We start from the raw sequence: 16,775 nt of genomic DNA, 5'->3' as shown, positions 1-16,775 counted from the left end.
AATTTTGACAATTTTGACAATTTTGACAATTTTGACAATTTTGACAATTTTGACAATTTTGACAATTTTGACAATTTTGACAATTTTGACAATTTTGACAATTTTGACAATTTTGACAATTTTGACAATTTTGACAATTTTGACGATTAAGACAGTTTTTTTTTAAAAAAAATATGTTGTGATATCTTTTTAAGAAATTTATGATACTTTTACAACACAAATAACAATAAAATAATGATTAAAAAGGGAGTTCGGTTCCGACTAACAAATCAATAAAATACAGTAAAGAAAACAGGTTTGCTATTTTTAAAAATTTTTCTTTGCGTTAAAAATTCCTCCCATTGATAAATATGCAAGGCACATGCACCGAGTGTGTTGTTTACTGGTTTTCTATATATTATCAATTAAATCTCTACAAACTGGACCGATTGGGTATTTTGCATAAAAAATATTTTTTCGTGACGTCAATAACTACAAAAACAATCACAATCAACTGTCTGCGGAACCAGATTGATGCTTTGGATTTGCAATGTGTGTTTTATATTGCGTTAATGTGGCCCATGAGCTGGAATATATTATTTTCATTGAACCTAGTCTCCAAGAGCAACTAAGATCGGAATAAGCTATTTGTGGCTTGTTACTGATAGTTGAATGCTGCACCTGGTTTGAAGTACCGTACCTTCTGACGTATGAACAGCTACAATCAAGTTTGCAATTTAAATGAGAGCATATGGGTACGAAAGATTGATGAGAGAACTTATTCAGGATTGAAAAAAACTTCAAAGCTCGACTAGACATTTGGTTCGATAATAAATATCATGTCAGATTACCAAGAAAATATTTTTTATTCTTTGGAAGATTCTTGAAAAATGTTGTAGAAGATTGTTCAATTTATGTTTAGAAAAATATCAAAATAAGAAATTAGAAAAGTGAATCTCTGCTGTTTAGAATGAATCTTTCCTTTCAATGGCGACCGTCAAAAATGAGCTTAGCGAGTTTCAAAGCGGCTACACTTAGAGTAGGGTGCAATCGATTTGTTTAATTTTTTCAGCAACCACATAGGAGTAACACATTCCTGAACGATTATAAATTTAAATTTAATTTATTATCTAATCCTCTCTCGCACCTTTTTGTTTGCGCAACGGTTTGATTCATCTGCAAGTTGACATGCATCGTAATACGATACAAATGGGTGTTTGCGGTTTTGTGGTTAGACGTTTAAGGGATTGATTTGTTTACACTCTGTGCCAAGGTGATGTAACAGGCATTCCCGCAATTATTGGTGCGTATTTAACGGTTTTTGTTGTACGCAATAAAATGTAAAAGGGAATTGAGTAACATTCACACCCCAATCGGAAATAAGTCAAGGTATGTACCTTGACTCAAAAAACTGTCTGTAATGGCGAACCCCAAAAACATTTCATCCTAATAAAGGGTTTGGACCCCTCATGAGATATTTAATAATGTTTGATTTTCATAATGAACTGTTTCCTAGAAATGCAATGCTTCCTTCTGCTCAGCTTCATATGTTTACTCGAAGATAAATGTTCTTGTTTGAAGATAGCTTCTTTATCATATAAATTAGTTTACCGAGCAGATGTATTCCTTCAAAAAATGTCCACGAAATCACCTTTCATATCAGTCCTCCACAGGTAGTTATAAATTCGCCTCTGGATGAATGTATGTCGTGCACAATTCAAAAACACCGGAGCCATTCCAATTGTGCATCATGAAATATGCTATCAGTGAGTGACCTAATTATGCTACCATTCATAGTCGGTCGCATTGCAAACATCACAATGTTTGAAGCGCCTCGGGGATGTTGACTCCAGTCATTTTGTGGTGTTTCTGCATGTATGGGACTGCTACTAGAACGGCCCGAGAAGGGAACCTGTTGGGCAGGTTCCCTTCTTTGCACATTTTATTTGCGAATGTGGCAATTTGTCAGCATTTTCAAAATTTTCCCTTGCGTTAGTGCGATACGCAATTGTTCGTCAAAATACGAATAATTTAGGAGGAAATTCCTTAATTCCCTCTAGCTCAATTTTATCTAAAAACTTGGGAGAATTCGGGCATTTCATTTGAAAATTGTCGACCGAAAATCTGGGCAACATCTGGAAAAATAAAAAAAAAATAAAAAAATTTTTTTCATCAAAACTTATCAGCAGTTTTGAAATCGTATTTTGGGCTTCCAAAAAACCTTTCATGATTTTTTTCATAAAACTTGCGGAAACAAATTCGATTTGGACGCATAAATAAAAAAAACTTCAACACAATTCGTTTTTTTTCTTGGATTGATTTTATAAAAAAAGTAAAAAAAAAATCTAAGCAAAATTCGGGCTTTTTCAAGGAATTTCGGGCAATCGGGTCGAAATATGGAAATATGAAAGAAGCTTTAAACAATTGTTTAAAGCTTCTTTCATATTCCCAAAGTTTAAAAGTCAACTGATAAAATCAATTTTCGAAACATTTCTGAATGAAACCACACTTCCAAATACATCATTTTTAAATATGGATGAGCCATTTGTCCATTGTCGGCCAGCGATGAACTCATTTGTCCTGCGGGTGAGGTCAAAGGTTTCAACGAATGAATTCTTACTGCTGGCTTCATGAATGGATGTATGAATGGATGGATGGCTGGATGGATGGACGAATAATTGAAGAGGGGAGGGGGAAATGGTAATAAACTGGACATGTATGACCATTTAACACCCGCATTGCGACGCGACAGAATGGCGCAGCTTCAGTTCCAGCCAACAGATGGTCATCTCTGAAAACTGTCGAGGTATGCCTCAGTTATGCAAAACTGTCTGTTTGAGCCAGTGGTTTTTAACCCTTCGTTTCATAAAGTTACAAATTTGCAACAATTAATATATGAAAAAATGGAAAAATCGTATTTTATTTTAATTTTTTTTCTTGATGTACTCATCATTTTGAACTGTTTAAAAAGATTTTTAAGGAAAAATAAAAAATCATGAAACGAAGGGTTAAGCTACTGAACTCTAAGCTTTTAAAAAACTTCGTAATCACACTACGAATCTAAAAACAAAAATGGTAACGAAAAAAATACTTAATTTTCGTTCATGTTAAAAATATTCTAATTGTTTTTGACACTTTTGAATTAATTTTATTGGTTTTTTGGGTTCCGCTGACTTTAAACTAACCCCCCTTGGCCACAGTTAGTTGCTACTGCCGATGCTGATGCGTTTGTCACCGTGCTGTCTGTAATTTATGTATCTCATCCATCGTCTACACGCGTGCTGGATGTTTATGGCGCTTCGCCATCTATAGATAGGGCATACTGTTGGGTGACATCGCGATGTTGTTGGGTGGAGATGGCTCATTGTACAATTGAGCCACCAAACCTAGACAGAGGAAGTTACCAAGAGGTCACAGATGAAGATTTAAGACTAAATGTTTCCGGAAGGGTTCGTTTGCTCGGAGGTCAGGGTTTCAAAGATGAGATGATCTTAAAGTAGTTGTAGTCATTATTCTGCCTTAAGAATTAAAGTTCTTTGAATCTTCTTTAGGCGTTTAGTGTCAAAGGGGTATAAGCGCGAAAATTGTAATTTTCAGTTAGTAATGTCAAATGATTTTCCATATCATAATCCTTATCTGATGCAAATTTTAGATTTTTAGAATTTTATCCTTATACTTTTTCGATCGATTGAAAAATACAACTTTTCGAAAAATGCGGATAGTTGCCCTACTTTAGACCCTTTAAGTGGGAGGTTTCATAAATGCACGTGTTTTTCAAAAAAGGATATGGGTTTTATGTGTTTTTCAGCAAAATTTTTTAGAGTTGAATATCTTATCTCCAAATTTCAATGAATATTTAGAATTTTGGTTCCGCCGTTTTCCATAGAATGACAAATGTGGATAACCAAAGTTTCCAGCTTTGAACCTACTGTTCCTGTTTGAGTACTGGGCAGGAACCTTTCAACCTAAATGTTAAATTTCGGGATAATTTTGGCAAATTGATTATATAATCAATTTGTAATGAAATATGGTAATGAAAACATTGTACAGCTTGTTAACGTTTCAAATAAACTCTAAAATTTCCGTTATGGATATCTCAAACAACCTTATTCCAGGTCCAAAATTCTACTACAGTTTTCAAAAAATTTCTCACTTGTTGGTAGATATTTAAATACGGTGCTAGGTAAACGCTGCCAAAAGTTATTCACAAAAGAATTCGATGCACGGTTTTTGGGTACAGTCCTTAGTCCTGAATATTGAATCTTTGTATATACATATATAAAAAGCAATTTCCGTTTGTTTGTTTGTTCGTTTGTAAGTTTATCTTCAATAGGCTCAGCCGCCTTAAGAGCTAGAGAGCTGAAATTTGGCATGGGTGCTCATTGAGACCAGAAATTATGAAAAAAGTTTTTAGATTTTCGGCTGACCCCTTTTGAAGGGGGTCGTTCATACAACACAAATATTATTTTAGCGATATTGACGTTATAATACATCGGATTGAGATGAATTTTTCAACATGAGTATTTTGAGAGATGGACATTTGATTTCAGGTATCAGATTTTGTGTAAGCAGTCGGCAAAAAGAGTCTTTCTATTAATTGTTCACTATTTTAGTGATATTGACGTTATTGCACATAAGATTGAGATGAAAATTGGCACACGAGGGTGTTTAGGAACAAATTGATTCCAATTATCCAATTTTGGGCCAGGGGTCGGAAAAGGGTCGTTCATATTACCTCATCACTGTTCATTTTTTTGCAATATTGACGTTATTATACTCCAGATTGAGATGAAGAATTGGCACACAGGAGTTTTTAGAAACGAATAATTGATTCCAATTATACATCTTCGCGGCAGGGGTCATCTATATTATCTGTTCACTGTTTTGCGATAATGACGTTATAATAAATTGGATTTAAATGAAAATTGGCACACGGAAGTTTTCAGGGACGGATAATCGATTTTAGTTCTCAAATTTGCACATGAGTGTTTTGAAGGATGGACATTTAATTCCAGGTATCAGGTTTTGTGTAAGGGGTCGGCAAAAGGGGTCGTTCATATTAAATGTTCAGTGCTTTTGTGAGTCGATCAAAGGGGTCGTCCATATCACCTAATCACTGTTTTTGCGTTTTGACAATATTATTTACTGAATAAGATTAAAAAAATTGCCACCCAGAAAGTTTAAGCGACGTGCAATTGATTTCAGGTATCAAATTTGGTGTGAAGGGTCTGCAAAAGTGGTTGTCCATATTTTCTGTTTATCGCTTTAAGATATTGACGTTATTATGATTCGATTGGGATTAAAAATTCCTCATCAGGATTTTAAGAGACGGAAAATTAAATGGATGTAGAAAATTAGTACACAGGGTTTTTTGAAGTAAGACGAATTGATACTTATCTTGGAATTATGAGTTAGAAGCAGGGGTGATAACTGTCCGAATGTGATTTGACATTTTTCTGAAGCCTAGAGCGACATTCATCAGTACGAAAACGACTGATGACAGTCGGTCGTTGCTTCGATGATATTCATATTGGCAAATGTTATGGCGACATGATGACTTGATGAAATGTCATTAAAATGAATGTCTAACTTAGAAGTCAATGCATAGGATCGATGAGAAAAAATTGTTCAGTTATTTATTGAGAATTTTGGGTATACAATTTCGGATAGTCATGTAACGAAAAAGCGTCATTCTCATGAGCCAGCATCAGTTTTCGCGACATTTTTGTGGAAATTGAACTGTAAACGTACGAATTGAAGAACGAGTTTTGGAAAGAAACAGATACGTTGTGATTGTGATGGTTTTCTATCTTTTAAATAAGAATGCTCTCACTGAAAAGTTATTGTTTATTCAGTGCAAGGAATATCATACTTTGTTGAAGAACATAAACTTATTTTATCACATTTTTATAATTGCTTGCTAAACGAAGTTCGTACAGGATTAGCTAGTATCTAATAAGATTAAATAGACTAAGGTTGCCAGATTGCCCAGTTTTATCCGGGTTTGCCCGGATATTCAATATAAAATTTAAGAATAGCCCGGTCCGGCTTGGTTGCCCAGATTTCTTTAAAAAAAAACCCGGATTTTTCCCACATTTATTTATTTTATTTGGCAAATCAAATAAAAAACAAACCACGAACGCCACCAAAACGACAGTTTATGAGCAAGTAAAATATTCATGAAAAGTTTTTAAACAACCTAAAATACGATTCAAAATCGGTCGATGAGTTTTGAAGAAAAAAAAATTATTTATAAATTTTTTTTCTTGATTTTCGTTTAGTAATTTCTGGGTTTTGAGAAAATTTGCCCGGATATTGCCCGGATTTATGATGGTCACATTTGAAACCCAATGCCCGGATTTTGCGAGGTTTTCATATAAAATTACCCGGTTTGTCCGGCCAGAATACGTGCTGAAAAAATCAGGCAACCTTAGATTAGACTCACTTAGACTACATGATTCCCCGGAAATTGCCCGAAAAATGGCGGATGGCAACCCTAGTTTATCATTGGGACAAAATCCTGATTTGAATTTTGATTTTGCATTTAAAAATAAAATTGGAATAATTTCCCATGTGAAGGAAAAATAATAGAAAATATTTTTAAAAAAATACAAACAACTTTTTAGATTTGGATTCGAAAGTTTTACTTTTATTCTTATGTAGAATTAGAACTTAAAAAAGTTTCATCATGGTGGTCCTGAACTGAAACATCAGAGTTTCATCATTCGGAATTTCCATACAGATTCACTAGTTGAATTACAAATAAATAATTGAAAAAAGAATTCATATAGAAAATTTAAGATTCAAAATTCAAATAAGATATTTCTGGTTTAGGATTATGTTATAAAATGCTTTTTATGGTTCATAATTAATGTCGTTTGGAATTCAGGTTCAAAATGCAGAATTCAAAATGCCCTATACAAAACATAAAACAGGTTAAAACCATTATTATTATCTAATTTGTTTCACAGGATTTTAAATACTAGATAGATTTTTAATGATAATAATTTATTGTTGACTAAACCAAAAAAAAAAAGATATATCAATGCACGTCACTTGTTTGCCGTTTCATTAGTCTAATAATTACCCATATTGTTGTATTTTGTATGTACATGACTTTGTTATAGAATTCAGGCTTTTAAATGAGCTCTTTTAAAGGAAACTCTGATTTCTCGACAAAAACAATATCTACAATTCTGTGATTCAACCCAAAAAGATTTTGAAGAATATGAAGTGATTTGAATTATGGTTAAAAAAATATCAAAGATGAAATTTAGTTTAATTTTTCGTTAAAATTTCATCAAAATTCACGTTTTTTTGCATGTTTGAAAAAAAAATAACAAAAAGAAAACTTGCATAAATTTTTTCTCAAAATTTAAAATTACTTCCGGCGGTCTTTGGGTTAGTTGATCATTGAGTCAATAAATATTTGTATTTTAAAGTTTTGCCAAAAATTACACAAATTGAATAACAAACTTGTTACTTATTTTTCAAAATTATCTCGAAAACTAGAGCAGACAAAAAAACTAATTGAATATTCGGATTCAGCGCCCCTGAACAAGCCAAATCAGTTCTGAGATTCCTTGCACCTCGGAAAAAATATGAATTTGGTGTCTTATGCTATTATAGAAATTTAATAGGCAAATCATGCCAAACATTGATAAAATTAAGTCATTTTACTTCAAAATTAGCAATCCACTTACCTAAGTCATAACATTTTCATCATAAGTCTTAGAAAGTCTATCCCAGAGGTATTCAAATTAAATTAATACAATTTATGACATCTGTAGACATTTTCTAGAATCAAAATTGTAAACTGTAACATTGACAATTCTGGTTACAAATCCGTAAAAATTATGCATATTTCATAATTTTGAAAGCTTACTCAACATCTCAATGCAATGATTTCATATGGAACTTCAGAATAATAAAAATTGAGGCTTCGCGACAAAATTTAAATAAATTGTGAAAAAACTTTTCAAAAATGGGCACAGAAAAAATCTTTCCTTTTCGTAAAAAAAGAATCTTTGCTAAACATTTCAAATCAATTAAAACAATTCAATTATTGAAAAATGATCAAGATTTAGTGATGAACCTGTTCAATTTCGGCTGATTCCATCACTTTAAATTATTTTTTTAATGCAAGTACATGAATTGGTTTTATTTATCCTTCATTAGTTTTGTTTTAGTCAAAAATTTGTCGTTTTAAAAATTTCGTAAAGCTCTACAAACTATTATTACCTAAATTTGTTGTGATGTAGCCCGCCGAAAGAGTTTCAAATTAAAAGTGGCCTGTTGCTTCAAAAGGTGGCTCACCCTTGGTCTAGCTCGAGCGGGTTAAATGCGCCTACGGCCGTTTGACAAAATGGCTGACAATAATACATATTTAATCAACGCATTTTAATGGTGATACGCTTTGAACAGGCAAGAGAGGCATTTTATGAATTTACTAACTCAAATTTTTTTCAAAAATTCATAAAAGATTTTGATACCTTTTGATGTAAGATATTGATTTAAAAAAATTATACGTGAAGAAGCTCAAAACACGGTTTTTGTTTCTCATTCAAATGAACTTAAAAAGTAAAAAAAAAAGCTTTTATGATGGTTTCATAATGATTAAAAAGTGGAATAAGAGTGTGTTTTTATATGTCCCCATCATGTTTGTAAAATGCCTCTATCCTTAAATAACAGCTAATATAGAATAAATATATGATTTTTATCATTAAAACTTCGAATCCAGGCTTTAATTAACATCTTAAGAAAGAATTGTAGATCTCAAAAAAGATTTGATGAAGTTTTTCTTATGGATAAACTGCCTTATTAATGTGGTAACCCTAAATTTGGTTTTATTTCATACAATTATAAAAAAAAATAGATTTTGTATTAAACTTCAGCTTTAAAGTATGAAAGTGATTAGTTTCTAGTTTCTTGAATTATAATTATACGGAAATTTTGCCAGAAAAACAGAAATTTTGCCCAAACATATATGCGCATTTAGCCCTCACCGTTTGAGAATGGGAATTTTACACAACAGTTATAATAAAATCTTTTTCTTAACAACATTTTGTAAGTCTACGGACGTTAAAAAGAAACACACAAACAACGAAAATGTTTACATACGAGGAAACCAAAATAGAATTGTAAACTCTATGGAGTACAAAAGAATGCAAAATATCTACTTTTTTCCAGGATTTTACTCCCTATGAGTTTATTCGTCCCAAAAATATCTCTACGGTCTTGTAAACTTTGTATAAACAAAAACCGTTGGTCATATAGTCTCTGTAACTGATCATTATAGGAGCTAGTCGTTAAGACCGTTTGCTTTGTTGTGGAGCATAGGGTTTATAAACCAATATTTGTGGGGATAATGTCATATTATGGCTAGGCTTATGCTTCTCAAATTGCATTTTAAATCTTATGGAAACTGATAAACTAGAACAGTGTTTTGATAAATAGAGCTGATGTTGCGTTTCTTGAAAGCACTGAAAACGGATTTTGTTTACTTTGGCTTTTATACCCTTTTCGCATGTTGGTCCTGAATTTGATAAAATCAGTACACTGCACCCAAAATAATAAAGAAATTAAATATACGGGATTTTTAACGTAAACTGAGCTTTTGATGCATCCCATCGATTCTACGTGTGCTTTGTAGTAGCTACTGTTTTTCTGTATAAATGACACATGAATTTCACGTAAAGTCTAAGTAGATGAATTGATATTTGTTTTCTGCAGTTTTCTCAAGGGTGTAGTAGTAAATTCTGATTGGAAAATGGAATTGTTAGTCACCAAACTTGATTTTTTGTAGTGAAAAAGCGGCAGCGGATAATCGATAAAGTCGGAGGTCGAGTATCGAAATTCGGATGTGGACTTTTTGTAGCTGGCTGGCGAATGCAAATTTCGGTTAATTTAATTAGTTTTTGGATCGATAGCTGAATTTATATATCGTCATATGCTTCTTAGTTTTTTCTAGGCGAGAAATATAAGAAAAAGAAGGAGCATCATTGGAAACCTTAGCACCGTAAAGAAAATGGAAAGACGATTCCTGTCTGGAAGATTAAGGAGATGTCGGTGATGAAGGCAGTCAAACGGTTCCGGATGGAATTTCGTCTTGCCCGGTTCCCCCAGTAAAGAAATTACCGGAACCAATATGGGTTATGTCCATTATGGCAACAGAAAACAATCGCATCATCCTCACAAGGTAAACTTTTTATTATTTGAAAAATGTATTTTTATTATTGAATATGCTTCAATTTCCACAGGATTTTACAAAACTCGCTAGCAGAGAGATCCCGGAATTGTTTTTCTAAAAATAAATAAAGTTAAGTGACAGTGAAAATGTGTGTGAAAATGTGACGACTACGACAGTGACCAAGAGTTAAAATAAATTTTATTTACGATAAAATTTAAATTGTTTTCATTTTTACTTACCGTAATTAAAAACGAAAAAACAAATAATAGGAAAGAATAAAACATCATTCCTGTGCTAAACACATTTCACGCAGCTTTCATCATCACATCGCGTTGAACTCACTCAAAATTCACGTACCTAAGTTGTACGTGATGTTCACCAAGCAAAATTCCTATTAGGGGACCGTTCACTTATTTTATTAGTACAAGTTACGTGAAAATCAATTGGATAAAAATTATGTAGTTTTTCACGTAGCAGCTACGTATAGATTACTTTGGGTGTGGATTCTTTCCTTAAACGTGTGTTATGCACGCTCGTTTTTGTTTAACCATTTTTGGTTCAAAAATAACCATTTTAAGGCTTTGGCCCGAAAACTGCCAATATGGTTATTTTTTAAGAATTTTTCCTTCATAAATTTAAACCATTTTTGTAGTTCTAGGGCATTAACCATAAAATGTTTTTTTTTTCATCGTAGCCATTTTGAAAACAATCGATGTGCAGACGAACGCGTTTTTTTAATTCATAATACCGCGTAACTGAATCAAGTTCTCATTTCAATCGGTCCTTTGTAATTCTGGAACATCAAATCTATTGACAATGATGAAAAGTAAACAATTTAATATAAATTATCTTCGAATAAAAATTCCAACCTAAAAAATATTTCAGGAAACGGATTAGAAGGCTCCGCTTTAAATTGATCCGCTTGCTACCGGTTCATCGTAATCAGCCACAACAAACGTAAGCTGAAAAGGCATATATAGTCCTCGTACTATCTGGAAGCGGACTACGCACAATTCCCCGGTAAGTTTTTATTTTCCTTCGAATAATTTTAAATATAGACTTCAAAGGATAAATAAGGTTGGTTACTGAATGAAGCATTCTTGTTTTAGGTTTTCTATCAATCGTTGCGAAATGCGAATTATTCTAACGACCAGTTTTTTCACCATCCGGGAGGAGCTGGAACTGACTGGACCGCATGAAATACATCATCCGCCGGTCATAAAGGAATCATTCAAACCTCCGTGAAGGAACAGCACTGGTGTTGTGGAAGCTATACGGATCAACAAAATGTCACCGAGGCATATGGGATCACCACTTCAAGCGTTGTTCGGAACCGACATTAGATTAGTTTTCTCATTTGAATCCGGTGGTAATCGTGGGGGGAATCAATTTTGCTGCTTCAAATGTTACCGGGTGTTACGGCTGCTGTTGGTGTTTGCCTAGCGCTAGGCACCAGTCCTTATTTCGTGCTTCCGTCCATATCTTTTTCAAATAATATTATCATCTTTTGCCATCATTTCTATGGCAAATAGTAAGCACAGAAATACAAGGAATAAAATAAACAACATACATATTTGTAAACCGTGTTTTTGCTTAATTTTGTCGATAAGTCTATGAAAACCTTCAATCCCGCAATATTGCATGCTCTTTATATTTCGGTTAAAAAATAACCATTCTCTTACTTCTAGGATGCTACAATTTACGATTGAAAAATAACCATATTCGAACTTCTCCCCTAGAAGTCATTTTATGACTTCTCAAGGAGAACTCATAAAATGACATTTCCCGGGAAAAGGTAAAAAATGGTTATTTTTGAATCGTAAATGGTTTAATAGTTTCTAGCGTGTGTGTAAAGGTGCATTTACAGTTCTTTCGAACGTGAAAATGAAAATACTTATATTCTTCAAAAACTCGACTATGCTGCATTTCATGGCTGCGAAACTAGGTGGAATAGATGCGGAATGGTTGAACGATTATTTTTGAACTGATTTCCTTGTTCAAAGCCCTTTAATATTAATTTTATTTCAATTCCCCCGATTTTCACTGCGGAATATTTTTTCCGCGTTCACTGACATTCCGCTCGAAGTGTAAACGCACTGAGCGAACGTGAAAACGGAAAACGAACAAGAGTGGTGAATATAAATTCCGCGTTCATTTTCACGTCCGAATGGCAATGTGCATTCTGAAAAAAATTTCACCGATGACGGAAAAATTTTTGCTTCATAAAAAATTAGTTTTTTAATTTGTAAGCACATTTGAAGGCAATTAAAGGCTTAAAATACTACGAGTTTGAAATGAAACGCATACGATATTTTTTTTTACTTTAAAACCCGCTTGGGCATCATTTAATTGCACCTGTTGGAAGAGTTTCTCGACGAATAAATGTACCTGTTGGAAGAGCTTCTCAACGAATAAATGTAAATGAAGATCATCGAATGGCCAGATTCCATTGAAATAAAAAAAAATAGATTCTGCTTTGTTCAAATGTGTGTTTCAGAAAAGGTATGGAAATAATTATAAAAATTTATGAAATCATTCACAAATAATGTGTTTTAAGGAGAACTGAAAAGCAGAAAAATTAACAAACAAAAGAGCACTGATGCATTTTAATTAAATAAAAACCTTTTCAATTGTTTCACTAATTAAAAGTAATTTTGAAATTTTTGTTTGTCAATTTTTATTAAAGGACAAAAAATGGCTATCTTGTAGAAGTTATATTCATAACGTCCTTTCAATAAGTTTTTCAAAAGAAACGAATCGCTAAATCTCGTTACTCCTTGATCGTTAAATACTTTTTGGGAGTACTTTAAATTCATAAAATTTAATTTAAATTCATTGTACATATTCAAAGATAAAAACTTTGGGATTATTTGATTAAATCAATCGTTTTCAAAACTGAATATGTTTTGAAGAAGAACAATATGTTTTTTTGAGAAATTTGAATTTAAATTTGAGCATTGGTTCGACAAGTATCGATCAAAACATTGGTTGAATGATCTGTCATTTTCCGATCGAAACCAATTTCTACCCGCAGTTGAACAAACCTCTTACTAATTTTGAAGATTTGACCGATTTGACATTTCACTGCGGAATATTTTTTCACTGTGGTGAGTTCACGTTCACGTTCGAGTTCGAGTTCACAAGAACTGTAAACCGGGCTTAAGTGCAAAAAAGAATTCGCTTGAAAAAAGTTTAAAACAACCAGGCAAAATTCATCGCTCATTTCGAGTCTCAAGTGGCCAACTTGGACTGTGAATCGATCATTTCCAACTAGGTAGACCATTCTGAGGTGATTTTTGTGAAATCGGGAAGCTCAAATATTTGTTTTGGGTGCCATTCCGGACAATATTTCTGTAGGGAAGCAACGTCCGAATAAATTACCATCCAAGAGTGGTTTAAAAAAAGGGTGCTATCAAGTGCTTTGATATATTCGAAAATCGTCTTTTTCGAAAAAATCGTTTAAAAATCTTTGAAAATAAAACTGTGTAAAAAAGAACCTGGTGTGTTCTGAATAATCGGCGCAAATATTCTGCTTCTCCCCCATGTGTTATGAGCCTACTGCCTACTTGATTGAAAAATTTTACCTTATCAAAGCAATCGAAAGATTCTCTTCAATTCAACCACGGTATAAGAAAAAATCAGAAACCGATATTTCGGCACCAACTTATAATCTTTTACAGTGAGCGTTTTCGATTGATTGATCGCATATTTTTCGCATTTCTCTGATACGACATAAACCTATAAACTATAAGCGCTTAATGTCAACAATCATGGATAGAAAATGAAATTCCAGCGTTTGCAAAATATAATAAAATTCTCCTCAACAAAACTGTGGTTACTTTCTTCTCAGATGTAAACGTTTCTCACAGTAACACCCAAAGTCAATAAAATACTCCACAACTTTGTTTTGTTTGCTGCAACCTTTGCACTCTTAAGAAGAAAAAAAAATGAAAAAGGTAAATAAGAATTAATCACCTCGCCACCAACAACGTCTCTGCCGGCTAACGCGCTAGCTCACGTTTGTTTTGCTCAATCCAACCGATTTACCACCATGTGCATTTTTTGCGTACCTAGTTTTAGCCGCAGATTCTCTCATATGTTTATGAACCGGCCAAAGATTAATAATAATGCGATGCATTCGATTCCGAGCCAAACAGAAAAAGAATACCTATTTTGCAGCGTCACGCGTTTAGTTTTTGTATGAATGACGACTGAATCACGGCTGTAATGATCAACAGTTTTCCGTTGTTAATTACTCTTTTCCTAGATTTCTATAGATAGACTTTTTTTGAAAAAAAAAGTTCTTTTGTAACAAAGGCTACACTCAAATTGTTGATAATTCGATGTACTGTTCCAAAATGTTTTAAATGTATCGCGTGTCCTCTAATAGTTCTTAAATACCGTTTGAAGCAATTTGAATGCCGGTAATTCAAGCTAAACATGTTTTATATGGGTGCACGGGAGGCTTAAAATAGCTTAAACGAAGAAAGAATGATTACCTCTTTTTCCTGCCAGTATCCAACATTCCGCCGGTGTTGATCACTTTGTCGAATGGCAATTAAAACTAACAGATTGCAAAATTTACGATCTTTGTTGGTGGCTGCCAGTAGTAGTACTACACTATTCATGTCGCATCGTACGAAATCCGCAGTTGAGCTAGCTGGGCTGTAATACACGCTTCAATTATTCAATTCGCCCGTGTGTAGCAGATTTGCACTTCCTTTTGGTGAATTGCACTTTCTTCCTCAAGCCGAGATTAGATCTCACGGAGTCGAGTTGAAAATTAGACGCCTTTGCTTTGCTTAGTAGACGCAACGGTGCTCTCAAATGGCTAATTACGATTGTGGATTGCACTAACTCTTTCGTTCCCACACACAGTTGATAACTCAATATGCACCCCTGTCACTAGTTAGTAGTTATCCTCGGCAGACAATCCGTTGTCGGCTTAGCTTCAACACTTGATCTTCAATGCGTTCCCATAACAGGATGCAAATCACTGCAAGACTCCTTACGAATCACTTCTCCGATTCAGGAAATCCTTCGATTGATATCCGCGTGAGGAATGACTTCAAGTTCACTTACAATCTCGATCTACGATTCCACCGAACAAAAACGAAAACGCTTAACCTTTCTTTCCCTAAATCCCCAACGGAGAACGTGGGGTCATTCCCTGTTCTTATGGAGGGTTTCACCGGAATTCTCCACAGATCACAACTGTTGTTTGTTGATGGCTCTACCAGATGATACAAAACACAAGAAAGGAAAAAAATCACGCTCGCCCAAATAAAAATCCCCGGTTGGAAAGCGTGCGCGCGCGTCTTCTTTCGCGATCAAACATCGACGACGCCAGCGGACGATCTGAGGCGTATTGAGCGAGGCGAGCGTTACCGGCCTACCTACAATATCATTTATGTGCTAGGGCCCAGCCAGCCAGTCGAAGCGCACCGCAGCGGCTCTCTAGCTTGTAAGGCAAATTGTTGTGTTCAAGTAAGTTTACTTTTGAACGGGGCATGTTGTCTGTACTTGGCGTTTTGCCGGTTGTACATATTTAGCAGTCAGCTGGTCGTTGAAGCTGTGATTGTAAGTTGTTCACTTGAGCCGAGGGTGGATCTAACTTTTTGAGGGAACTTGGAAAAAATATGCGACTAAGAAGCAAACAGGTTCATGATCGTACAATTTTGGTAATTAAGTTGGAGATTTATTTTATTTAACCAGATTAATTTTTGTTTGCTGGGTTCTGCTGAATCTGGATGACTCAGGATCATGCTCTAGATCTAGATCTGGATCTGAATTAAAATCAGAAACTGAAACAAAATAATGATAGAGGTCTGGATTTGGATCAAAATAAGGATCAGAATAAGTATTAGGATGAGGCACAAGATCAAAATGAAAATAAGGCTCAGGATCAAGTTCAGGATTAGAATCTGAACCTGAATCTGGATTGGGATCAATACCAGAATTAAGATCAGAATCAGAACCAAGATCAAAATCTGAATCAGAATGAGGATCAGTTTTCAAATTAGAATAATAATCAAGATCAACATCAGGATCAGGATTAGAATCAGGAGTTGAGGGTCAGGATCAGTATAAAGATTAAAATACTAGAATGTACATACTAAGGCGCAAATAATTGATGTATCGGAAACTATGCACTAAATATGCACTTCACTCGTTTGTAAATTCATTTAGATCAAAGACCTTTTTCCTGTTATTTTGTTCCTTTACAAGCATACGTGCAATAATATTGTCAAAAACAAAATATTTTTTCAGAATTTTTTTTTCCTATTTTTTATAACTACTTGCTCGAGCTCGGCCGTTGGGGGGTTCAGATTTCAAGTTATTTCTTCCCGTCTCTCGTCGACGCATCCATCAGCAGCAGAAACTCCAGGTAAGTCGCCGACACTTGCTGCACAACAGCTGTTTTACCCGCTGGGGAGGGGGAAGGAGGTGAGAATTTCTTTGCATTTCGGTGTACTTCGTACGGGTACTAGGATGCAACTGAATGCAACTATGTTGCTATACTAGACCCGATTTCGGATGCGCAATACAGATAAGTCGCTTGATTGGAATTGATTATAGATTTTTATTGGGAACTAAGTGAAAGATC

At 34.2% G+C, this 16,775-nt stretch overlaps 1 protein-coding gene across 1 annotated transcript in view; it reads right to left on the bottom strand.

The window, feature by feature from the left end:
* The window catches only part of LOC129750505 (calcium release-activated calcium channel protein 1), a 114,235-nt gene extending 98,700 nt beyond the window's left edge, over nucleotides 1–15,535 (bottom strand). The window contains exon 1 of the mRNA XM_055745466.1: nucleotides 14,668–15,535. Coding sequence (XP_055601441.1) covers nucleotides 14,668–14,693 — 26 coding nt within the window. The 5' untranslated portion in view covers nucleotides 14,694–15,535. The remainder of the gene's footprint in view (nucleotides 1–14,667) is intronic.
* Nucleotides 15,536–16,775: the final 1,240 nt, after the last annotated feature.

The sequence above is a fragment of the Uranotaenia lowii genome, chromosome 3 (assembly GCF_029784155.1).
Source record: "Uranotaenia lowii strain MFRU-FL chromosome 3, ASM2978415v1, whole genome shotgun sequence".
In the NCBI taxonomy this organism is placed as follows: domain Eukaryota; kingdom Metazoa; phylum Arthropoda; class Insecta; order Diptera; family Culicidae; genus Uranotaenia; species Uranotaenia lowii.
This window is presented reverse-complemented; position numbering and strand designations above follow the sequence as displayed.